We start from the raw sequence: 27102 nt of genomic DNA on the forward strand, positions 1-27102 counted from the left end.
AAAAAAACTCCAGACGGCTGGAGAAAAAAAAAAAAATCTGCAGGGATTCCAGACCATGAGACCGCCCAGTCCCCACTGTTATATGTATTAAACATTATGATAAACAGAACTGCAACATTATTGTTCTTCCATTGATATCTACAATGCAAACTACAGAAACAAACTGTAGTACATGCTAGTAAGTCTCCTTTATAGGGCAGCTGTTCACATGCTAGTAAAACCACACATGTCGGGTGTTATATAGAAAAGCAGCTATACTTTGCATGCTAGCATATACATACATATAGACCACACTTAGTTATATATATGTGGTGTAGTTGAAAAAACATAATGAGTAGAAATTACACATTAATAATTTACATAAGAATCAGATTTCAGTTGGATTTGCTTCCATTGTGTTAGTCAAACTTTAGTTACGGTACTAATGGCTTCAGCAACTCAAATAACATGCTCATAAACTGTCTGTGGCGAAATACTGAAGTTATCTTTAAAAATGTATTTCAAAAGACTATCAAGTCTAACCTGCATAATCCTGTCATTTTTTTTAAAATTGTTATCGATGAGTAATATAATAATAATACAAATGCACATTTTAATAAATAAGAACCATATTTTTCCTTATTATCTTAAATTAAAGATTGTAATTGTTTGCAGCGATCAATTAGCCTTTGATTATTTCATTTTCATTAAATTTATTTGTTTATGACTTGAATAAATAGGTCTAGAAAAACTATAAAAGCTAAGACCTGAAAAAAGGCTATTATTTGAATCCTTTAGTCCATTACAGCAGTGGGTGAAAAACTGTTTCATCTAGTGTATCAGAAAAAATTCTACTTCTGATATGGATATTTAAAAATAAATAAAATAAATGTAACTGGTATGCAATTGCATTGGATCACTTGTATAGCATTTTAACATTAAGCAAAATGTGCAAATCTGTGTATGCAAAAAGAAACAGCAAACCTGACTTCTTGTTGATGTATTAGTGTCTTAAATGTGATGTCTTTGTGTATAGATCTGTATGTGAATTGTGGGTAATAACTTAGCCGACCCCTTTAAGAATATATTCCAGAGTAATAAGCAGTTTGATCTGATTGGTAAGTCAATGCTGGCTCTAGCCCAGGGCTACTCTGCCTTGGATTAAGCAAGTTTCAGAATGGATGTATGTTTCAAGCCAGTAATTCGAAACTAGCAGAGACGATAAAAAATATCTGTGTGTTATCCTGTGTTTGCCTGGCTGTGACTTCAGTGAGTGAGTGACTGATTGAGTGAGTGAGAGGCAACACTTTTATTGATTCAGAAGTCAGAAAGGTGAACATCTGTTATTGAATCAATTTGAGCAACCCTTTAGCTCCTATTTAAATGCCCAGCTTGTAACCACTTACAAATTACCTCCCAATTTATATGGCGTTTTAGGGTCAATTCTATATAAACATCATCATGCAGAACATTACATTTCCTTAGATGAACCCTGAACCTCTGGCAAATTTGTGTGGACTTTTTTTGACATGGGAGGGACCATTAAAATCTGTTCAGAAATTTATCCCACCAAACAGCCTTTCTTTCTATAGTAAATGCTATTTCAAAGAGCTTTGCAAACCTTTTTCTTTGAACAACTACATTTAAACAGTGGAACATAAGAAAGACAGAAGCTTCTGGGTAATTATATTCTATAGATGAACAGAAAAAGAGTGCTATGTGCTGATGTCACTCAACGCATCAGCTATGGCATAAAATTAAATTTGTGCTCAGGTGGTATGGTTAATGGATGGACTTATAAAAGTCGAGGATTGGGAGTTGCTCCATTGCCCATACGCTAGGAGGCAGTGGTCCTCATATGGTAGCCTAGTTGGGACACCAGCAGGGGTGCTTGGGAGTTGGATCCCTGGGTATCAATAGAGGATGCTGTCGGTAAGGACCTCCCTACTTTTTCTATGGACTAGAAGTGCTTCCTCAAAGACACGGCATGACTAAACTTAAAAGGAATCCACTGCCTCACATTGGGGAGTCAAGATCTGGGAGGCAGCTGGCAACTCTCAATGGAGGTAGGAGAGGAGGAAGAATTGTTTAATTTGTCTTGTTATTGTGGCCGATTGCTGGAGAGGATTTTGAAGAGGTGCTTTGTAAGAACAAATATCTTTTATTTTATTCTAAAAACATGTGTTTAGTATATATAAAGTGAAATGCTTGGCAGAGTCAAACAAATTTGCATGCTAACAAGACATATACAGCTCCATTCTTCATTTTTGCAGTATTTTGTCATTTAGAAAGCTGTTCTTTAATATAGGCTACATTAGGTATCACTACCAGAAATACATATTATTGTATGTGAATCTGTCTGATTAATCAGTCACATTCCACAGTCGCAGCAAACTATATTCAACTTTATTAGTGAAAGGTCATCTATTGCTAACCTCACTATTACCTTGAATAATATATTTAATTTAGAACAGAATTACATTTAATTTCTATGTGGCTATTTTTTCATTATTAACCACAAAGCTATACTTCTCTGCACCTCTGGGTAAGCAGTTAAGTAGAAAAACCTAATCTAATATTCTCTGTTTGCCATCTGTAAATTAGAAATTTAGTAGGCAATAATTGCTTTACAATTCTTTTATAATGGTAAAACTGCATTTCAATTAAAATCAGCAATAACTGCCTTTTGTAAAGCCAAATTAAGATATGACATTTGCAGGCCGAAGTAATAAAATTGCACAAATCTAATCTTGTAATACTTCTGTGAAGTCTTCAGTGTAAATTTATACCCACATCCTTCCCAGATTTTTATTCAAAATTGAAAAAAGTAATTGTTTTAAAAAGACACTAATTAAAGTAATGCAAAGCAGACTATTTTCCTCACAACAGAGTTAAACATGCTATATATGGCTCTTAATGTAATCAGATTTCATATGCATTAATGCACCATATGCAGTGGTGGCTCTGAGGCTAGGGATCTGCCCTGGCAATCGGAAGGTTGTTGGTTCGAATCCCGTAAATGCCAATAGGGACTCTGCTCTGTTGGGCCCTTGAGCAAGGCCCTTAACCTGCAACTGCTGAGCACTTTGAGTAGTGAGAAAAGCGCTATATAAATGCAAAGAATTATTATTAATAAAAAATATAGTTTTTTTTCCTTAATCATTTACAAGCAAAACAATTTTGTAGAGAGTGGTGGTATAAAATAAAGTTACTCATTTGAAAGTATCTTTCTTCAAAGAAAATTCTGAAGACCTTTTCCTGCAGAAAAGTAAATTCCAACTATCAGACAACAAGCCAGGGCCTATGAAAATTATTATATCACATGTCCTGACAGTTGTTCTGTCTGGCAGCTCCGAATTAGATAACATACCACCCTTGATCGAGAAATCTGGTTGAACAGCTAATGTTATTTTAGATATGGGTCCAACTATACAGTATATACAGCCTGTATATTTCAGCCTTCTGCATAAGGTTCATGGATTCTTCCCCTCTCCAGGTTTCAAGAGGCAGCTTCCATTGCCAAGGTTTGTATGCCTCAGTGTGTCCAAGTCTTGCTAGTCACTTTTCTGGATCCCAACCCTTTACCTTGTGGTTGATCAGCCTACAAGGCTGCTCTTCTACAAGTTTCAATAAGAAAATATATTTTATAAAGCGACTTCAGATTGCACAAGAAAACTATTTGAAACAATTTCTTTATTTGTATATACCAAACAACTATACAGAGTGTTTGGGCTTTTCAGAGACATTGAATTTTGTCCTTGAAAGAGTTCCATTTACTCACTGTGAGGTATTTTTTCCCTTTTTAAATGTGCATTTTTTAGATGGCATGACAATGCGTAAGTGTGAAATCAGTCAGACAAACAATTGTACAGTGAATGCAGAAGAGACAAAATATCTGCTCATCCTACCCATCTTCAGAGCAAAGGAAGATGATGTATTATGAATAGCTTGAAGATCTTGAAGCAAACAAAGTTATGAAAGGGTATGATAAATAATTTGAAGATACCATTAAAAATGCCAGCCAGATTCTAAAGTACCTTTAGACTCTTCATTTTAAAGTTAATATGAAATTATGTAATTTTAAGTAAAATAATATTTCCTTTTCTCAATGTATTATGGTATGTGGATTAGGGTTAGAGATTATGTTAAGTCTACAACTGTTAGATAAATATTTTATTTCAGTATAGTTTTTAGCATTGGGAATTCCAAAAGCCTGTGACTCAGTGATGCAGGTGCCTGATGAGACAATTTAGCTGGATATTTTGGTCTTGACTTGTGAACATTTTGGAAAGTAAGAGTTGAGAAAGATATGTACAATATCCAAATTTGAATTGAATTAGACTATTTTGCACAGTCTGGTGAAGTGTTTATATTATTGTGAGCTGACTCATTAGCTGAAGATCAAATTCATATGTCCCAGTCACAACAATGTCTCAGATAATGCAGAGGTGCACACTTTTAGCTTGAAGATATAATACTACCTACTATATACCTTTATTGCAGCTAAAAGGTAACTGACTTTGTAGTCTTAGTCCTACAATATTCATGTGGAGAGAGAAAAGTACTGAGCTGTCATCTGATTATTACTTGGTGTCAAGCTGGCTCACTATGACAGAAAACTTGCTGTATACATCAGGAAGCCCAAAATAGATGAGGGTATGCTGGGAATTGCTAGAGGACTCTCGTCTGGATGAAATCAACCGTCACCCACTGGAAGAGCTCCTCCATCTCAAAAAGTGGTTAATGAAATCTGAATAGGGAAAAAGCTAAACCCAAAACGTTGCTGACTTTTGCCAAGGCAGAAACCCAAGGACCCATTGAAAGACAACAACATTAAGAGAAAGTTTTGGGTTGAAAAAGATGCAGGATGGTCTTCAAATATGACTGACTGGTACAAAAAGAGCACATAAGGCATTATCTTTAGCAGATGAAAAAGTGAAGGATGTAGGTGAAGCTTTCTAGGTCTTCTGGATGAACTTGATGAGGTTATGGTAAATCAAATTTCAGCATAGGTGAATAAAGAACCTCAACTGGGAAGCTAATGGAAGACTTACTTTAAATCTAGAGGACAACACTAAACACACTCAAATATCAAGCTAATCTTTTTTTTGCAAAGACCACCTAAGTCTGCAAGCTTAACCCCAACTGAAAACCATCAATTAAAATTCAAGAGAATTTCATCATAAAGGCATGGTTCAAGATCCCACCTTATGCAGGTGCTAACATCATTATCCATTATTAAGAAAAGCTTTGAGTTGCTATCCATGCCACAAGAAGCTTCAACCAGTATAAGACATAGGGAGATTTATTAATTGGAATGCCCATACAAAAAAAGTAAAGCACATTAAAAAAATGCATTAAATACATCAAATACGGTGGAGAGGCGCCAAGCGGGTGTGGGCATACTTATTGCCCCCCATTCATTGGGGTTTACCCTAGTGGATGAGATGGTAGCCTCCCTCCGCCTTCGGTTGGGGGGACGGGTCCTAACTGTTGTTTGCGCGTATGCACCGAACAGCTGTTTGGAGTACCCACCCTTTTTGCAGTCCCTGGAGGGGGTGCTAGTGGCCATACCTTCTGGGGACTCCTTTGTCCTGCTGGGAGACTTCAATGACCACGTGGGCAATGACAGTGAGACCTGGAAGGGCGTGATTGGGAAGAATGGCCCCCCCGATCTGAACCCGAGTGGTGTTTTGTTATTGGACTTCTGTGCTCATCATGGATTGTCCATAACGAACATCATGCTCAAGGATACAGGTGTTCATATATGCACTTGGCACCAGGACACCCTAGGCCTCAGTTTGATGATCGACTTTGTAGTTGTGTCGTCGGACCTGCGGCCACATGTCTTGGACACTCGGGTGAAGAGAGGGGCGGAGCTGTCAAATGATCATCACCTGGTGGTGAGTTGGCTTCGATGGTGGGGGAGGATGTCGGTCAGGCCTGGTAGGCCCAAACGTGTTGTAAGGGTCTGCTGGAAACGTCTGGTAGAGTCCCCTGTCAGAAGTAGCTTCAACTCCCACCTCCGGCAGAACTTCGACCACGTCCCGAGTGAGGTGGGGGACATTGAGTCCGAATGGGCCATGTTCTGTGCCTCTATTGTTGAGGCGGCTGACTGGTGCTTTGGCCGTAAGGTGGTCAGTGCCTGCCATGGCGGCAATCCCCGAACCCGTTGGTGGACACCGGTGGTGAGGGATGCTGTCAAGTTGAAGAAGGCGATGGAGGCAGCTGATAGGTACCGGCAGGCCAAGCGGAATGCGACTTTGGTGGTTGCTGAGGCAAAAACTTGGGCGTGGGAGGAGTTTGGAGAGGCCATGGAGACTGACTTTCAAACAGCTTTGAGGAGATTCTGGTCCACCATCCGGCGTCTCAGGAGGGGGGAAGCAGTGTAGTGTCAACGCTGTATATGGTGGGGATGGTGCGCTGCTGACCTCGACTCGGGATGTTGTGGGTTGGTGGGGGGAGTACTTCGAAGACCTCCTCAATCCCATTAACATGCCCTCCAATGAAGAAGCAGAGCCTGGGGACTCTGAGGTGGGCTCCCCCATCTCTCGGACTGATGTAACTGAGGTGGTCAAAAAACTCCTTGGTGGCAGGGCCCTGGGGGTGGATGAGATACGGCCGCAGTTCCTCAAGACTCTGGATGTTGTAGGACTGCCTTGGTTGACACGCAATGCAAAACATTGCATGGACATCAGGGACAGTGCCTCTGGATTGGCAGACTGGGGTGGTGGTCCCCCTCTTTAAGAAGGGGGACCGGAGGGTGTGTTCCAACTACAGAGGGATCACATTCCTCAGCCTGACTGGAAAAGTCTATTCGGGGGTTTTGGAGAGGAGGGTCCGTCAGATAGTCGAACCTCGGATTCAGGAGGAACAGTGTGGTTTTCGTCCTGGTCGCAGAACAGTGGACCAGCTCTACACCATTAGCAGGGTCCTGGAGGGTGCATGGGAGTTTGCCCAACCAGTCTACATGATTTTGTAGACTTGGAAAAGGCATTCGACCATGTCCCTTAGGGAATCTTGTGGGGGGTACTCCGAGAGTATGGGGTACTGGACCCCCTGAAAAGGGCTGTTCGGTCCCTGTACAGTCAGTTGGAGTCCGCCAGGGCTGCTCTTTGTCACCAATTCTGTTCATAATTTTTATGGACAGAATTTCTAGGCACAGTCAGGGTGTTGAGGGGGTCCGGTTTGGTGGACTCAGGATTGGGTCACTGCTTTTTGCAGATGATGTTGTCCTGTTTGCTTCATCAGGCTGTGATCTTCAGCTCACTCTGGATTGGTTCGCACAGCTGACTGTGAAACGGCTGGGATGGGAATCAGCACCTCCAAATCCGAGACCATGGTCCTCAGCTGGAAAAGGGTGGAGTGCCCTCTCAGGGTTGGGAGTGAGATCCTGCCCCAAGTAGAGGAGTTCAAGTATCTCGGGGTCTTGTTCACGAGTGAGGGAAGAATGGAGTGTGAGATCGACAGGCGGATCCGCAGTGATGCGGGCTCTGCATCGGTCTGTCATGGTGAAAAAGGACCTGAGCTGTAAGGCAAAGCTCTCAATTTAACAGTTGATCTACGTTCCTACCCTCACCTGTGGTCAAACGCTGTGGGTAGTGACCGAAAGAACGAGATTGCGAATACAAGCGGCTGAAATGAGTTTCCTGCGCAGGGTGTCTGGGCGTTCCCTTAAAGATAGGGTGAGAAGCTCAGTCAACCGGAACAGGCTCAGAGTAGAGCCGCTGCTCCTCCGCATCTGATCAGGATGCCTCCTGGACGCCTCCCTGGTTAGGTGTTCCGGGTACGTCTAGCCGGGAGGAGGCCCCGGGGAAGACCCGGGGCACGCTGGAGGGACTATGTCTCTCGGCTGGCCTGGGAACACCTCGGGATTCCCCCAGAAGAGCTTGAAGAAGTGGCAGAGGAGAGGGAAGTCTGGGTATCTCTGCTCAAGCTGTTGCCCCCACGACCTGATTTCAGATAAGTGGAAGAGGATTGATGGATGGATGGATCAAATACATCAATACATCAAACACTTTTTGACATTGTTTTGCATCAAAAGTTTAATTTTGATTCTAAAAGACATCAGATGTAACATAAGAAACTATATTTTAAACTAGATGGTAGAAGTAAGGTACTGAGGTAATGTCATAAGGACAGACTTCCACCTGTTTTAGGTACATTATTTTTTCTAATTTACATTAAAGGCTTCATACTGATGAACATAATAGATTTTGAAGTTTGTAAATGCCATTACGACAAATTTCAACAAGGCTGAAAAAGCAGTTCAAAAAGACCTCATAATTTTCAAATCTGGGTAAACATTTACAACTAAATCATATAATGTGCAGAAACAATTAAAAAGGATGATACAATATTGATGGACAATATTATTTTGTAAAAAAAAAAAAAATTATTCAATGGACCTTATTAAAATTGTGGGACTGTATTTTGACTACTATACACAGTTTTTATCTGTCAGTCTTTAGAAAAGAAAAGAATAACCAGGTGCATCCTATTTGTGATATTTAGCTTGGTATAGGGTATACCCCTCTGAATCAAGAACATACGTAATATTCAAGAGATTACTTCTTTAAGAATAATCAAAGAAATTCTAAACCAATAAATATTACTTTTCTCAGTGTGATCAAAGATGATTATATTAGGATGGAATTTGGACATCTGTTAAAGAATTGGCCCTTTATTTGATTGAAATGTTTTTGATTGAAAATTAGATCTAGATATTGAACATTACATTGCCTACTAGGTTGATGACAGTATGTACTGTATGTTTTTTCACTATTAAAAATGATAAGAAATGCAATAAAAATAATGAAAGTTTTCAAGAATAAAATATAAATGAAAAAGAAACAACAAACTTAAGAGGTCTGCATAATTCAGGCAGTTTTGAAATTGAATAAGTCACTTGGATAAATCTCCCAATAGATTAACTGAAATATTCTTGAATTCACTTTGATTGGCTGCCTTGAGAACTTGAATTCCCAACAAAATGTGGTTTGCAAGAAGAGTCATACATCAGCTGTAATGTTACTAATGGGCAGCAATTGTCTGTAATACAATGATCTCAACTGTGTATTATTTACTTACATTAAAGAGACACAGTACAGAGTTTAAAGACATAATTAAAGATCATTTGGCCAACAACAAAATCAGTCAAACATATTGTAGGTTCAGAGTTTTCTGACATGGGTGTTATATTTACCTGACTGGTTATTTTCTTTCTGTTGGCATTCAGCAAAGATTTGAAACTTCCAAAATTATTTTTATGCAAACCACATTAGTAACTTCAGATAAGGGATTTGAATACCTCTTTCGGTCTTGATTTTGTCCAGGATGCTATTTTTGTCCATAAGATCCGATCTGATTGAAATTTCCAGTTGTGCAATTTGCTGTTTCAACTGCAACTCTTTAAGTTTCCATTGTTGCTCCTGGGCTGAAATAAAAGAACTGAAAAATATAGAAATGAGAAAAAGTAAGTGACAAAAAAGGTGTGAGAAAAGGGATGGGCAAAGTGGGGGCAGGGATAAGGAGAATTTGAGGTGATCAACAAAAAATAATTGAAGAGATTAAAAAAGAAAGAAAAAGCTTTTAGTGGCTTAAAGACTGCTGTCATCATGTCTTAGGAATTAGGCAAACACATGCTGGTCTGCTGCTGTTGAAACCAAGGCGCCTCACTCAGGCTGTGGTTAAGGAACATGAAAGAGTTTGTGGGATAAATGCAAGGACTGGCCTTAATTTAGAGTTTCATAGCCAGAAATCCTGGCAGCTGCCTGCATTTGTGGGACAAGGAAAGGAATTTAGTTACATATTCCAGGGGAGCTCGGAGCTCCAAAAAAGCTAAAGCAACAGGCTGCTAACAAAACCACCCTTTCCACTTACACAAACTTCCTGGAGAATGAAGAAAACTGCTAACGCCCACCTGAACTTTTCCCAGCCTCACTGGAACCAAGACATGGTAATATGTGGGTGGAAACTTACATTGGCTATTCAGACTTGTAAGGTCCTATCACAATATGACAAGGACTGTAAGTCTGGATATAAAATGAATCAATATTTGACTGAATTAATATTTACAACAAAGTTGTCTTTGTTTTTCTGCATAAGGAAAAGCAGGAAACTTATTGACTACAGACAACCAAAACATTAATCATTAACAGGTCAAAAATATATGAGTTCTCTCCTCAACTTAAAAACAAAATACATTAAATAAAGCCACAACATCACCAGACAGACATAGTCTGGAGATTTTAAAATCTAAACCATCAATATATTACCAAAATCTTATTTATACATAACATAAAATAGCTTTTTTATAACCTGCTAAAAATATATAGAGTGCTTAGCAAATTCTCACCAGTTCTACGTCAATATAAATTTGTAAAAATTTGTCATTTAGCTGAAAGATTGGTTTCAATATTTAAGGGTAGAAAAGGTGAGACATAATGTTTTGTAATGTACTGTATGTGTTTACATCAGCAAACTAAATACACTTTAATCAGAATGTATAGAAATTTAATATCTATTGTATCAGTGCTGGCTGCTTAATACATCATTTAAATAATTCCTGCCCTTTAAATCTTTGTTTTATATGTTCTGCATTTTTCCGGGATTTTGTAAATTTCATCTCAAAAATGACTAGCTGTGCTGACCAAGTTATAACACCTCTTTCATTAAATGATGTACAACTTAGGTTCATTTCAAATTTTCAGCTCTCCCTGTGACATGAAATATAAGCGTATGAATAAATATAATGTGATGGACAGGGGTCCTATTAGATTTTGGGTTCTTGCTCCTAATATTAAAGGGATAGGTACCAAGTCTCTATCAAAGCTGGGTTCAACCAGAAAACTTCAGAAAATCAGAAAAGTTCAGAAAAAAGCCATATGTGGTAGTCATTAGAACAGTACAGAACAGTATTAATACAGATGAAACTGATGCAAGTCGCTATGTGTTATGATTCCAAATTTTTTCCTATAGCACATTCAGCCAAACATTGTGGAATTTGTTCTAAAAGGCGTTTATATGGAATAATATTATTGCCAAAATGAAATATTTCGGTTAAGCAATGTAGCTATCATACATTTAATTATTGTGGATTGCATTTTAAAATTGGCTTATTTTTAAATTCTGTTTTTATTTACCAATAAGACTTTTGCAAACAGCATATTTCCAAATGACCCTTTTAATTCTAGCATTAATTATTTCAGAATGCATCTGTTCATGATGGTTTTGACCAAAAGCATGAATTCCTATTTTTTAGTCATTTCCTGTAGACTACTTTTTCCTGATTGTAGGTGGTAGATTGCCAAACTTACATTCAAACTGGCAAGAACATTGACACGGTAACAGGTGTGGTAGTTGGCTTTGCAGACAAAATTTACAGAAATAATTTTAACATACTGTAACTGAACAGAAAAATGGACGTGTTTATCTATATATATAATTCACTAAATCAAGACACCCATGGAAAGCACGCGGGAAGGGGCGTGGATTCATTAAGCCGCCGACAAGTAAGACACCTATGGCGCACGCAGGAAGGAGCCATGCCGGAGGTGAATCGCCATATGCAGCGCGTAAAACGATTTGCGTGGGGTATCCCATGGGATCCTTAAAACAATCCTTTACATCTAAGGTTAAAACACAATGAAGTAAGCAGTCTTTAAAAACCGAGTTTTCGGTTACAACGCACGACCACGTGCACCATAGCAAACTGTTTTACACACTACATACAGCAATTCGCATCCGCGACAAACATGTGTCTTCTTAGATGCTCCTGCAGGAACACGGAAAGTCCACGTGAGTCACAGGTGCATCTGGACTGTGCAAAGATGACAACGACTCAAGTGACGAGTTTGAGGTGGTTACATGAGCGATGGCAGTCCGTCAGTTTTCAGTCACGGACGATGGTGTGTTGGTTCGTTCCGTGCATTGTTACAATGTTGCTTTCTTGCCGATTTATTACATTACCAATTTTTCAAATGTTAATTTTCTCCCTGAGCTTAAAAATCATTAAAAAACCGGCCTGATTATGTGGCATATGGTACGCCGCGGGTTGGCTAGTTAAAGATAATAAACTGTGCTTTAAAAGACTAATGACCTAGTTACTCTTATGACCCACGGGAAAAGTGCTGTAAAACAACACACAGCTAGTTCCCCCTCTTTAACATAGTACTGCCAGTATCACGGATTGCCCATTCTCACTGTTGCTTCACTCGTGCCCTCTGTCTTCACAGTCCACTAAGAACAACATGCAACTATTGCATGGGGCTGCTATTTATCTTCTTAAAGTCTCCACCTGTCTCTTTGAATGTTTTCAAGCCTGGTGGAATGCAGGGGATCCCTGTACCTGCCTAATGAGTTCTTGTCACTAAGCACTTAGCCCCCTACCTTCAACAGCAGCAGTCTGTCAGTCACAATGTGATGTTACTTTAACACAAATTTACAATATATTGGGAATGTTTGAACTGATAAGTGTTCTTCAAAATATTCATACTGATGAAGTGATTCCCAATGGTCTAAGACCAACTGAGCAGCATGTCCACACAGAAAATTATCTGGAAGTATTTCACATAGAATTTCCAGCCTAGGACAATCAACATTAATGCACCTATGTAATTATCTTGACAAATACCTTCTGTATGGACAAGGTGCTTAATCAGTCTTAAACTTCAAATGACTTCTTCATCAATGTGAAAATTATGAAGAGCGCTTGTCCATTTGAACATTTCCAATATATCCTTAATTCTTCCGAAAACAGCATCATGTGTTAAATTACCTTTTTATATTCTGTCGGCAAAATTACTTATCCCTCCTCTTATCAGCCTTCTGCCAACTGCCAAGCCTTTGCCAGTTGGAATGCAAGTAATGCTATCAATCATCTTTAACCTGAAACCTACAATCAGGTAGAATAATCAACAGCAAAGGATAAACAAATAAGATCAGGTTCCACCTGTTGTTCTTTGTCTTGTTTGATAAATGATGCAACCATCATGAAAAGATATATATAATATACAAGTTGTGTAAGTCCTAGAAACTTTTGAAATCATCAGAAAAATAATTGAAATGTAGAGATGTCAGGTGATTGAAAGGAACTACTCTGGGCATCTCTCTCGTTTTGCCGACATGCTCACATAGTTTGTGCATTAGCCACTAAGCTACTGTCTTTCTTCAGAGGTTTCGTTTTGCCGACGTGCTCTCCTCGCCTCTGTAATAGCAGATAAGTGGACTGGACAGAGACACATGTAGACGTTTATTTACATATATATATATATATATATATATATATATATATATATATATATATATATATATATATATATATATATATACACACATACAGTGGTGTGAAAAACTATTTGCCCCCTTCATAATTTCTTATTCTTTTGCATGTTTGTCACACAAAATGTTTCTGATCATCAAACACATTTAACCATTAGTCAAATATAATACAAATAAACACAAAATGCAGTTTTTAAATTATGGTTTTTATTATTTAGGGAGAAAAAAAATCCAAACCTACATGGCCCTGTGTGAAAAAGTAATTGCCCCTTGTTAAAAAATAACCTAACTGTGGTGTATCACACCTGAGTTCAATTTCCGTAGCCACCCCCAGGCCTGATTACTGCCACACCTGTTTCAATCAAGAAATCACTTAAATAGGAGCTGCCTGACACAGAGAAGTAGACCAAAAACACCTCAAAAGCTAGACATCATGCCAAGATCCAAAGAAATTCAGGAACAAATGAGAACAGAAGTAATTGAGATCTATCAGTCTGGTAAAGGTTATAAAGCCATTTCTAAAGCTTTGGGACTCCAGCGAACCACAGTGAGAGCCATTATCCACAAATGGCAAAAACATGGAACAGTGGTGAACCTTCCCAGGTGTGGCTGGCCGACCAAAATTACCCCAAGAGCGCAGAGACAACTCATCCGAGAGGTCACAAAAGACCCCAGAACAATGTCTAAAGAACTGCAGGCCTCACTTGCCTCAATTAAGCTCAGTGTTCACGACTCCACCATAAGAAAGAGACTAGGCAAAAACGGCCTGCAAGGCAGATTTCCAAGACACAAACCACTGTTAAGCAAAAAGAACATTAGGGCTCATCTCAATTTTGCTAAGAAACATCTCAATGATTGCCTTGAAGACTTTTGGGAAAATACCTTGTGGACTGATGAGACAAAAGTTGAACTTTTTGGAAGGCAAATGTCCCGTTACATGTGGCGTAAAAGGAACACAGCAATTCAGAAAAAGAACATCATACCAACAGTAAAATATGGTGGTGGTAGTGTGATGGTCTGGGGTTGTTTTGCTGCTTCAGGACCTGGAAGGCTTGCTGTGATAGATGGAACCATGAATTCTACTGTATACCAAACAATCCTGAAGGAGAATGTCCGGCCATCTGTTTTTCAACTCAAGCTGAAGCGATCTTGGGTGCTGCAACAGGACAATGACCAAAACACACCAGCAAATCCACCTCTGAATGGCTGAAGAAAAACAAAATGAAGACTTTGGAGTGGCCTAGTCAAAGTCCTGACCTGAATCCAATTGAGATGCTATGGCATGACCTTAGAAAGGCGGTTCATGCTAGAAAACCCTCAAATAAAGCTGAATTACAACAATTCTGCAAAGATGAGTGGGCCAAAATTCCTTCAGAGCGCCGTAAAAGACTCATTGCAAGTTATCGCAAACGCTTGATTGCAGTTATTGCTGCTAAAGGTGGCCCAACCAGTTATTAGGTTCAGGGGGCAATTACTTTTTCATACAGGGCCATGTAGGTTTGGATTTTTTTTCTCCCTAAATAATAAAAACCATCATTTAAAAACTGCATTTTGTGTTTACTTGTGTTATATTTGACTAATGGTTAAATGTGTTTGATGATCAGAAACATTTTGTGTGACAGACATGCAAAAGAATAAGAAATCAGGAAGGGGGCAAATAGTTTTTCACACCACTGTATACATATATATATATACACACACACACACATAAAATACATGTATATATATATACACATATAAAATCCAACGTCTGTTGGTCGGTCTGCTTTAGAATTACTTAACGGATTTAGATCTGTTTTTTTTCTATACATTTGCCTCAACATTTGCCTCTGCTTAGCTAGCAATACCTGTTGTTTCAACAGACATAATCATCTACAGATTGTTGAGGAGCAACATTTGACGTTTTGAGAGAGATCAGAGCTACATGTGTTTTAAAGTGTAGCTGCTGATTTCCAGAGATATCACAGCCACATGTTTTTCTCCCCACGCGGGGCACCCTCTCCTGTCAGACCTAAACACGAACAGATACAGTGCCAACGTCTATTGATTTGTAAAATTTGTCCTGTGTCACTACTATGTGACCGCAGATGCGGGGGACAGCTAGTTTTGAAATAAAAAACACTGGCATTTGGAAATGTGCCTTTTGGAAAATTTACATTGTGAAATAAAAACAGGAATTAAAAAAAAAATCTGCAATAAAATGATATCGTAAAATGATGACATTGTATTTTATAATAATTACATGATTTTATTTAATTATGCATTTTTCACAATTTACACACTCATTTAAATGCATGATTTATGCATTTTTCATGTGATTATTTCATGATATTCCATAGGTACTTAACATCCCACAGTGTCCCATACATATTCTACTGGACAATGTCTCATGGAGAGAAGTAAGGGCCCCAACATCACATAGGTTTTTCCATGAAGAAGGCTGCTTACTTATTTCAAAAAATGTTCTTTTTAGAAAACAGTACCAAAAAGTCTTTAGTGTAACTGTCCTAAGCAAAAAGTAGGGGTAACTAGCTGTCAAAGGTTAAGAATATCAGCATACCATTCAAGAATGTTGTAGTTTTCAGCATTGTTCATATTATCTCCATGAGCATCACTCCCAAAAAAGAATAAGTTACTGCTGAACATAATCCAATGCCAATAATTGGAAGTCCAGGCTTGTTGGACTTCAGCACTAGTCTAGAGTCTAGACACATGTGTCTATAATGAATGATCAGTGGCTTATATGGGCCCTTGGTATTAAAGAGTTAGCTAAAAATAGATTATATGGCCACATCCCTGTTAATGGCGAAAACTGGTCTTAAAATAGTGCTATAATGATCTGTCATATGATTAGCTGGTACTGCAGTGGTGTTGATCTCTTTGGATCCTAATCATTCCCAATGAATCTTAGAATCTTCCTACAACAACTGCTGGTATCATAGCTCCACAGTTATATTAATAAGGTCAAAAGGTGCAGAGATTTATTAGAATAAGAAACTAGCCTTCCGAAAACCAACAATACACCAAACATTAATTCATTTTACCAAGGTATTTCTAGTGTGCTATACCAAGAGTAACAACATTCTAAGCTCAGATTTAACTACCCACTTAAGGAGAGCCTGATGCAAGGTCCTTTAATTGAAATAGTTAGCTACATGGGTGTACAAAACTGACAATCTGAATAACTAGATAAGATGATCTTTCATTCCCATTTCATGCTAACTAAACCACTGCTGCTGCTTCTGTAAGACTGAATGCATTTTTGTGTATAAGAATGACAAACACTCAGTTTGAATCAAGTTTCAGGCATTGAACACTATAAAGATCTCACTGAAACAACAACGTGGACGAAGCCTAAAAGTACTACTCATAAATCTTTTATACAGTTGCTGTTCAGTCTAGCATATTGTAACTGGGTGAAAGCAGACCACTGATGATATATAGTGTTAATAATTTAACTTTGAAAATGCAGATACTTTGTGTGTACTGTTTACTTTAATTGCATTATCTGAAGAACTACTGAATTGTGTTAGATATCCTGCATATATATGTGCTTATCCAAAACAATACTGGCAAGTCTCACAGTAACTAAACAGTATAGTAGGGAAATGGGTAAAAAGACTATTCTGGTCAAAAAAGATTTCTTTCTTTCTTTTGGAACTAAGAAAAAAAATTAAACAAATATGACAGACAGACAACATTACTTTATTCTTCCAAAAGCCCACCTATAACAATAATGATGTTTTACTCTTTCTGTGTCTCGGTTTATTTTTTAAAGTTTGTGTTCCTTTAGCCCTGCTGCCTCACAGCTTTAGATGTCTCCGCAAATTTTACACATTTTCCCCTGCCTTAATTAGATTTTCTTCAGATCACAGTTTCTCTTCCTACAATCAAACATATGTATGCTTGGGTCTGTAAGTGTGGGTGAGTGCCTGTATGTGCCCTGTGATGGATTATCACTATGTCTCAGGCTGCTTTTTGCCTTTCATATATGCTCCTGGGAGAGGCATACTATGTTGGAAAAGTTGGTTATAAAATGGATGAAAGAATGCATTCCCAATCTTGCCATGAAGTTGTAGAATATAACCCTTTCTTAAGTAAGAGTTGACTCTTAGGCCTTGTTCACACGGGCGTTAAGTTTTTGGATAAACGAACTTGCTCTGAACGTCCTAGACGTTTATGTTGCATTTTGTGGTGGCGATCGATTGACTTCTACACCGGCGTTCGTTTGTCTCTGTCTAACGCCAGCCTGCAGCCCAAATTCACCGGCGTTCGTTTGTCTCTGTCTAACGCCAGCCTGCAGCCCAAATTGTAGTTTGTGTGTTAACCTGTGGAGGCAGTGTCGGGAACTGTATATGAAAGCCCTTGTCGTTTTATTTGAGGTGCCTCCTTTCAATATGGACCATTTTGCTATGTTAGATATTAATCTTCTTGTTTTAAAAATACTTGTAATACGCGCGTAGGGAGAGAAAAAATCGCCGCTACTGGGTTCATCCTCTGACTGCACAACGTCAGGTTAAAGGAATTTTTTTTGTGCTTTATGAGGAAATGCGAAAATTTCCGCAAAAGTTTTTTAATTACTGTCGGATGTCGGTTTCCACTTATGATTGTCTGCTGCAGCTGGTGCAATGCCACATTGCACGCCGATCAACCAATATGCGACTTGGTGTTAGCCCCGAAGAGAGACTACTTGTCACTTTGAGGTAAGGAAACAGTAGTCGAGTGTGCGCTTACACCGGTGTTATGCACTGAAATGCCCCCCCCCGAAGCGTAAAATAAACGCGTAGAAAACGAACTAGAAGCGGTTTCCTTGCGTTCGTTGGGTTTTGAACGCCAAGAAAAAGCTGAATGCAACGTTTTTTTGATGCCGTATAAACGCGCAGCCGGACAAACGCACATCACGAAAGCCCGTGTGAACACTCTCATTGACTCCTACGTGTAGAAAACACTCGGCGCTTGATCCGCGCTCACCGGACGCTACGAACGCAAAAAAAACGCTCGATTTTAACGCCCGTGTGAACAAGGCCTAACACATTTATTTATTTTCTGAATAAGCTTACCTGAGTTTGTAAGGGACATAGGGCACATTCATATAATACTTTCAGACTAATTAAAGTTGCCACTCAACCTATCTTGCATGGTTCTGAGATAAAAAGCAAGGCAGAGTACATGGAGAAACAAAAATCTGAGAAAAGGTTTTTAACTACACCTGATTTTTGAAGTTGTGGACAGGCTCAGTTTATCGATTCTTAACTCTTAATCATGTATTTGGTTCTTGGTGAACTTTATTTTCAAAGCTAGTGGTTTGTGGTCATTGAAAAGTGACTGATACAGGTAAACATCTATTGCTAATTTTGCTGCATGGTAGTTCATCTCATGTACCTAGCACTGGATTGACCACATTTGATAATTTCTTACTCTTAAAGCAAAGAAACTTTCTTAAAAATGTGGTTGTAGTAACTTGTTTTATTCTTTTAAACACAACCTGAACTATAAACTTTTCATAAGCTATCAAATACATTATGTCTATCAGGCACTAACAAGACTTTAAAATGTATATAAAAAAAGTAATTTTAGTGTTTAAAAGTGATATGTAAAATGTTAAGCTTTAAACTGGAAAAGGCCAATTCAACCAAATTCAATTATTGGAAATCACAAATAACAATAATTTAAATTTGTAACATAATCAATAAAATCTTGACTAATACACATATTGCATATGCATTATACTATACACATATGTAAAATGCATGCTTATAAAACATATATACTGTACCATACCATATCTTTATTAAGCTTTAGCAGGGTCGTGAGGGGTGAATTTGTGTAGTCAGCTTTAAACACAGGTTTGAATATAGACTGCTTCTGTTATTGGAAATGAATACAATTTCTTTTTTATGTTTTTAAAATTTTGGGATGAATGTTGTTTTATCACTGATCACCCCAGTCTTAGAAAAGCCCATATTTAGGGGGTCACAGATACTTGTAACAATAGGTGGAAAAGGGCAAATGAACATTAAGTTTCAAAAGAAACTTTCAGTGTTTTGTTTTGAGCATTACTGGGATAATCATATTTGCCCTATAAAAGCACACAATCAGAGGGCCACATGGTCCTGAAAGTATTGCTACAATGGATTGGAACAGAAATAATTTAACACAAAAAGGTGTACAGAACACACTACAGCCCAATACAAAAATATTTTAGAACAGTATGGTGGAGATTTTCACTCACATCCATCTAATGCATGTATTTCCTCTACTGTTTTCTGTTATTGATATAAAGAGATTTATTTCTAGAACTATTTTTCAGTTTCTTCAGTACTTAAAATTTTAATAGCATTGGGAAATGTTTGATATACAGTAATTACCAGCTATTTTCCATTTTTACACAGGTTAGCTAATTACCCCTCAAATATTTTCATTCACTCCCTGCAATCCTATGTATCCTTTAGGGTAAGACCCTATAATTTAAAAAAATTTGACACAACCTTTAACCTTATCTTCATTATAACCTCATTTTCTCTGGTTCCCCCCTTGGCTTAATCATCTCCACCTTCATCTTGGTGCACCTCTTCATCCAATCATCCTGTGATTTTTCCCTACAAATTCCCAGACCACCGTAGTCTGTTTTCTCTCAGCAAAATGATTATCTACTCCATGTTTAATCTTCATCTCCCTCTCATTCCATGATAGTCCACACATCCTTTGAACCAATATCATTCTCCGTCCTTTATAGCTTGGCATCATGTTCTGCTTTCATAAGCCAAGTCTGACTCCCCATAAAGCATACTATATTCCACGCCCTGTTGTAATAAACTTTGCCTGTTAATGTCAGAGAGCTTCCTTTACATGTGAAAACAAAGCATAGCTTCTGAAATTTCTTACACACACCTCTCACCCTTCTTATCACTGCTGTGCCCACACCTCTATCTGCACTTAACATATCATATATGTAGCAGAACAAATGCAAAAATAAGGAGTGACACACACAATGATCTACATAACAATATGCAATCACGCTGTGTACTCTATATAGTAAATCTGTGCAAATTTATAGGATCATATGAAGCACTGCTGAATTAAGCAACCCTTAAACCATTCAAAGTACAGATTGTAATACTGATAAGGCATTATTGGCAACACATGTCTTCATCTATTTTTCTGATAACAGACAGTGTATAATTTTTCTCTACTCTTAGAATTTGATATCCAAATCATAATAGTCTTTACCATAAACTACTTTTATGTGGACTGTGACATTTTTTGGAATCCTGCCAAACTATCAACGTCAATGGATAAAGCAACAAAGCAAAGTGAGTGGCTAAAATTATTTGTATTAAAACATTTTGACGAGCAAGACATTTCTGACAGTCTTGGCAGTCTGTCAGGCAGCAACTGTTTGAAACAGTTATTGCATACGTATTATATCTGAGTGTTTGATTCCAAAAAACATTTTTTCTCCTTATTTTAGCATATTGCATTACACCATTATTTGCATTTTTAGTCATGGTACAGCAACCATAATTGCTACAGATAGACAATTTGTTGTGTTCTTTCATTTAGATGAGCTTTGTGACTAATGCCAATTCACTTAACAATTTAACTCTTTCAATCATATATTTTTATCATACTTTTCTGATCAATTGCATAATAGAAACAAAAAAAAATTAAACAAAAAACCAAAAAAATAAAACAAAATGAACCTAATGTCATTGTGAATGTGCTTAAAGAGAGAGAAAGAGATAACTGGGATCAGCAGTTGCTCCTGAATTTCTAATTATGACACAATTTCTTCCCATCCTGATTATCAAAAAGAAAAAGTGAGCCAGGAGACTTGTTAAGAAAATGTACCTAGCCTTACTGAAAATGATATTCATTTCTTTTCTCATTTCCTCTATGGGTAATCTGATTGATACCCCTATAAGAATTACGACGGCTAGTCTATTGTTGAAAAAATAAGGAAAAAACCATAAGAAAATGACACTCTGTGTAGGAAGGTGACATCGGAAAATCCTAATGTGCTATTTGATAGTAAAGTATTTGGCAGCTTGTTCCAAGTATCTATGGTTTCCGTTTATGATGAAATATCTTCCTAACATCTGAGCTAGACTGACCATTGACCAGCTTCAGTTTTCTTCTCCTTTACCCACCACTGTACATCTACAGTCAAACCACTAAATATACTTCTACAAGGGCATTTGAAATAAATTAATTAATTACAAAATGAATGAAAAAAAAAAGGAAAAAAAAAACTTAATCTGTTTTTGTATTTGATTATAGTAGTAGGGTGCTGTACAGTGTTATCCATTATGGATGCAATGAGAAGTCAAGCAAAATGACACCTTTTATTTGCTAACTAAAAAGATTACAATATGCAAGCATTTGATTATTAAAACTAGCACTGATTTGTATTGCTGTCACCTACTTCTATATGGACTTTACATTAGTTTGTTTTGAGTGTGGGTATATATGTCGTGGGAGGAGAATGGGCATCCTGGCCAGTAAAGAGAAGAAGCCACTAACCAGATGTCAGGCCAGCATGACAACACAGACGGATTGGCTGATTGAACAAATAAATAATTTTGTACCCGGCTGGTGTAAATTAATGGAAGGACCAAAGATAGGTGGGAGTTGGGAGCAGTTCAATCCCACATATAATTGGTGGCAGTGGTCCTCACATAAGAAACCAGTCGGAACACCAGCAGGGATGCTTGGGAGTTGGAATCTGGAAGTGTAGCCATATCGGGGCCCCTGTGTATCGTTACAGGGTGCCGTTGGTGGAGGTCCTCCTTACTTTCTTTATGGCCTGGAAGTGCTTCCCAGACCGGAAGCATTCCCAGGTCCGGCTTAAAAAGGAGCCCGCTGCCACACATGAACGAGTCAGAGTTGGGAGGCAGTGGGCAACACTCAGTGGAGGAGAGAAGGAATAAGAATTGTATTGATTTATTGTGATTTGGTGGCTTATTACTGGAAAGAGGATTATGTTTAAAAGTGCTTTGTGGAACAAAATACTTTATTTTATTTATAAATTGAGTGCTGAAATTCTGTGTCTGTGCTATGGGGCTCTCTGGCACCCCTTTGTGGTTACAATGTTTAAATGTGAATGTGCTCTGTGATGGAGTGGATTGGATACCCAGAATGGCTGGTTTTGCCTAGCACACAGTAATGCTAAGAGAGACTTGGTGTCTACTTGATGGATGTGATAAGAATTCGGTGTGAATCTAAAAGTTGTGGAAGTAGACTTTTACCTTTGATATAGGTGTATACAGTTTTGACTTACCCATTAAAAAATTTATCATAATTTTCCTTCAGAAGATCTCGTTCTTTTTCTAGGTCATTAATCCGAATTTGGAGCTAAAAAAAGAAAAATTAAAACAAACTCACAGCACAATAATGTAATTATTTTAAAATCACTAAACAATCACAACTAAACATCACTCTTGCTAACAAACTCCTAAAACGTATGGATAGATTTTTTGTATTAAAGGCATACTCCTCCCAAAAATACTTTTATATATTATTTACCCCGATTAATTTTGTAGTGGTGGCAGAGAAAAATGTTTAATCTCATGTTTTCATGCATGATGGTGAAAAAACAATTTGTGATATAATACAAGCCAAATAGTGACCAATGCTATACAATAGTAAATGTAAAAAAAAAAAAAATGGCCATGGAAAAAAGACAAAACCAGGTTACTTTTGTTGCATAATCTGCATGTCAGTTATCTAGATGTATGCCTAAACATGCAAAACATTGTTAAATTGTTTCTTCTGGGAAAAAAACAGGGCAAATCATAAAACAGAAAACTAAATCTTCATGGGAAAGACTTTTTAATTTGAATACTCGTTTCTCATTCAATGGTCAGGAGTCATGTCTTCCATTCAAAAAGTCTTTCCTGTTTTCCTCTGCCACCACTACAAACTACATGGGGTAAGTAACATATAAAAAATATTGTTTTTGGATTGAATGATCCTTTGATCGTGGTACGCTTGTCTTACATACTCTTAAGTTAAAAGCTCATCCCACATCCCAAACTCCCTTGCCTTACCCAGACCGAAACAGATACAGTATTCCTCTTTATATTATATGTGATTCTACCAAATATAAATAAGTCTACAAATACATATTGGATACAGAAAAATCAAAAACAAGCATTTAAAAATGCATTAAGGTAGATACAATGCAAAGCAAAACAATATTCCCTGACTAGTGGTTAGTAACATTTCTGTTCAAGTGCTTACTTTTTTGTTAATTTTTTTTATTAATTTTAATTAAAAGCAAATAACAATCAAACTTAACAAAACCAAAATTCAACCCCTGCCGTAAAGAATGAGAAGAGCCAACAAAGTAAATCTTTGAAGCAGCAAGGAAGGAAGAGTATCCTTTACCCCAATATCGAAGCTTATTTTATTCTAAAATGTTATTGATTACAGTAGATCCTGCCACATGAGCAGATCCTCTGAGTGAGAATTTGATTTTTTCCCAATTTCAGATAGTGTAGGACATCAGTTATCCACTGACTTAAAGAGGGTGGGTTGGGATTCTTCCAGTTGAGCAACATAGGTCTACATGTTAGTAGTTGAGGTAAAGGCAATTTGTTTGTCCTTCTCCAATTGAAGCCCTTCTGGGAGTACACCAAACACTGTTAATGGGGTAAGAGTGATTGTGACACCAAGGCTATCTGACAGGCATTTAAAGAGTTTTATCCAATACAATGTTAATTTGGTGCACTCCCAAAACAAGTGAAGCAGTGAGGCTGGTGCTAGCTTGCAATGTTCACAGGTTGAATTTTGCCCTATAAACATTTTGGATAGATTTAATCAAGATAAATGTGTTTGATTGAAGATTTTAGGTTGAATAATTGAGGGCTTTGCACATATGGGGCTACAGTGTATCCTGTGCATGGCTGCCTTACACTCCTTTTCTGGAATGTTAAGTCAAAGATCCTTTCCTCATTGTGCCCCAAAATCTTTGAAGGGAAGGGACTTCAAAATGTTTTTTTATAAATTGTGGTGATGCTATCTGAGTCTTCAAGATCAATATTTCATCGGGAATAGAAATAGGTGGGAGGTGAGGAAAATTGGATAAATTCAGTTTAGTAAAGTTTCTAGCTTTAAAGTAATAAGTTAAATTTTAACCTTAATTGCTCATAGGATACAAAAACATTATCGATGTACAAGTCTCTAAATGTTTTAATCCCAGGCATTTTCTAAGCATTAAAAACTGTACATGTTTGAGAGGAAAACAGTGGTTGTCATGTAGAGGTTCAAACAGATAACAGCTTCTCTGTCTTAAAGTGCTTCCTACATTGGTTCCATAATATGAGTGAATGGAGAGCAAATCACTTATTGTATTGATAATTTTTATTTACTAGGGTACAGAGCAGACCAGAGAAGGGAACATAAATAAGTACTGCAAGATTTTAATTCCACTGTAGACCAGGCTTGTATATATTCATCGATTTGAAAGACAGGTACTACCATGCCCCGTTTTGCTTTAGGTTGTTGTAGAGTCACCCTTTGGATGAGTGGATGTTTAGAATTCCAAATAAATGAGGATATGACTGAATCTAATTTATTAAAAAAAAAGTTTGTTACTGTATATGGGAATGATTTGAAATAGAAAAAGGAGCTTAGGAAGGATGTTCATCTTAACAGTATTGATTCTACCTGCTAATGTCATTACTTGCTTTGAATGTACTTCATGGCAACTGAAATCCTATGGTGTGTTTGCCTTACCTCTTCAGCTTGTCTCTGTGAAAATGACCTAGCCTGCAGCTGGTTCTCTAACTCAAGACATTTAAGTCTTTCCTGTTTCAGCTGGGCATTAAGTTCATCAACCTTCATCATCACAGCATCATGACTGGTTTTCAAAGTCCTTTGATTCTGAAAGACAAGGAGAAAAAATTTAGCATAAAATCACAATGGATTTTAACCTGAATGTCTTTTGGAGGGTGTATCCTGTACTGGAAAATACACAAAAATTATATTTTATCTATCCCATTAATATTTCAGGTAATGCTAGTGCTTGGTACGTAGCTGCAATATCAGGTAAAGTTATCTCAGTATATGATTTCATGTTTTCTACATTTATGTGTACCTTTCTGGGAATTCCAGTTATCTTCTAAAGTCTGTGTCATATCAGGTGACTTTTCCAATGATTTTTCAATCATACCAGTCATTTACATCATTTTAGTGAGTTGGAGGCAGTCAGTAGCAGTCAGTGGTACTCTCCCATGAAGAATAATCATGTAGTCAGATATATGTAATGACTCACTCTAACTAGTCAGTGACTCGTCAGGATAACATCAAAGAGGTTTGATTTTGTCTTAAGTCGTGGGGTGAGAGCTGACAACAAATGAATGTTCGCATGGATATATAGCACAAACTCATTTAGGCAGAACATTACTGGCTCTCAGAAAAAGGAATGAGCATGTGATTATCTGGAAGTGTGCTGGAAAGTTGTCACACAGTCAGGTAATTTGACATTCCTAGCAATTTCAGCTTGCATAAATTGACATCATCATAACATTATACATAGCAGTAGTGAAGAATAATACATTGCACAAAAAGACAAACATGTCATCGCTCAAAGTTTTTAGAGAGTTCAGGTACTGCAGTCGCCAAGACTGACAAACAGTACATTCCAAGTAGAAGTAGTTAGGATGAGTAATTTATATAATTGGATGTAAAGAGCTTCTAAGTATGTGTTTTAGGCTATCTATGAATCTATTCTAGGCCTGATTACTGAAAGGCGCAATGTTGCCTTGATTGACAAAGGTGTACCATGATATGAAAAATTTTAGTTTTTCTATGATTTAATATATAAACTATTTAGATTACATTCTGCAATGCACTGAAATTGTTGCAGTTTATTTAATGTAAGGCTGTAATACCAAATTACAGTATGCAATATACATAAATGCATTTTGTCTAAATTTAGGTCTTACTGTACAAGTAACTGAGCTCAGAATGTTTCATATTTAAAACAGTGCTTGAATTTACACAAATATGCATTTAAAATTCTTGATGTTACATAACTATATGTTGCCAAGATGTAAAAGTGCATATGCTGAGGGGTAAATTTAATTTACTCAGATTAGGGTCACATGAAACCAGTGATTATCGCAGCACCAGTAGGTATAAGGCAAGATGCAAATATGGTGGACAGTATGCTGGTCCTTTGTAGGGCTCAATCAAACAACCAAGCAGAAAAGAGTGTGCAGAGACCTATTAATATCAATGGGCTTAGGATTTAATAACAAATGCTGGCCAGTGAAATTTGCGCTTTTTTCCCCACAAAAGACGACAAAATAAGGCAAAAGTAATGCAAAAGTAATGCACTGTTTGTAATGTATTACATTTTAGAATAAGTAACGATATAATTAGTTCATTTTTTGTAAGTAATGAGTAATCTAATTAAGTTACTTTAAAAAGTAATGTTCAACCAGCACTGTTAGTTAAATTAGTTTGAGAATTCTAAATTAAGTAGAACTTAGCCTTCAAGTGCTCCTGTCAGCTGGAGTTTAAAGAGACAGTCTTACTCTGCTGTGTGCCAGGTCAATTGAATTTATTATGACAATGTCTGTAAATTGCATGTTTCATATTAAGCCTTTTCTTCGTTGTAAAACTGTTAAAATGTTCAAGTTAATCATGAACAGAGCATTTGATATAGGAATATTTGCAGCAATGCTAACATTTGTGGTGTACCATTAGAAGAAAAAATGCATTTGGTTACGCAAGTAAAACTAAAGGGTATAGCCTCTATATTCCCACAGATGGTGCACTTTGAACATTAGCACTACGGAATTGATTCCTGTTCCTGAGCAAGAAAAAAAATAT

General features: G+C 37.5%; 1 protein-coding gene across 3 annotated transcripts in view; it reads right to left on the reverse strand.

The window, feature by feature from the left end:
• rpgrip1l (RPGRIP1 like) overlaps positions 1 to 27102 on the reverse strand; it is a 191837-nt gene that overhangs the window by 107396 nt on the left and 57339 nt on the right. For all 3 annotated transcript variants that reach the window (XM_039762916.1, XM_039762918.1, XM_039762917.1), the window contains 3 exons: positions 25000 to 25146; positions 22541 to 22614; positions 9290 to 9429 (listed from right to left, as the gene is read on the reverse strand). In XM_039762916.1, the coding sequence (XP_039618850.1) occupies positions 9290 to 9429; positions 22541 to 22614; positions 25000 to 25146 (361 nt within the window). The remainder of the gene's footprint in view (positions 1 to 9289; positions 9430 to 22540; positions 22615 to 24999; positions 25147 to 27102) is intronic.

This window comes from Polypterus senegalus, chromosome 9, assembly GCF_016835505.1.
Source record: "Polypterus senegalus isolate Bchr_013 chromosome 9, ASM1683550v1, whole genome shotgun sequence".
Lineage (NCBI taxonomy): Eukaryota > Metazoa > Chordata > Cladistia > Polypteriformes > Polypteridae > Polypterus > Polypterus senegalus.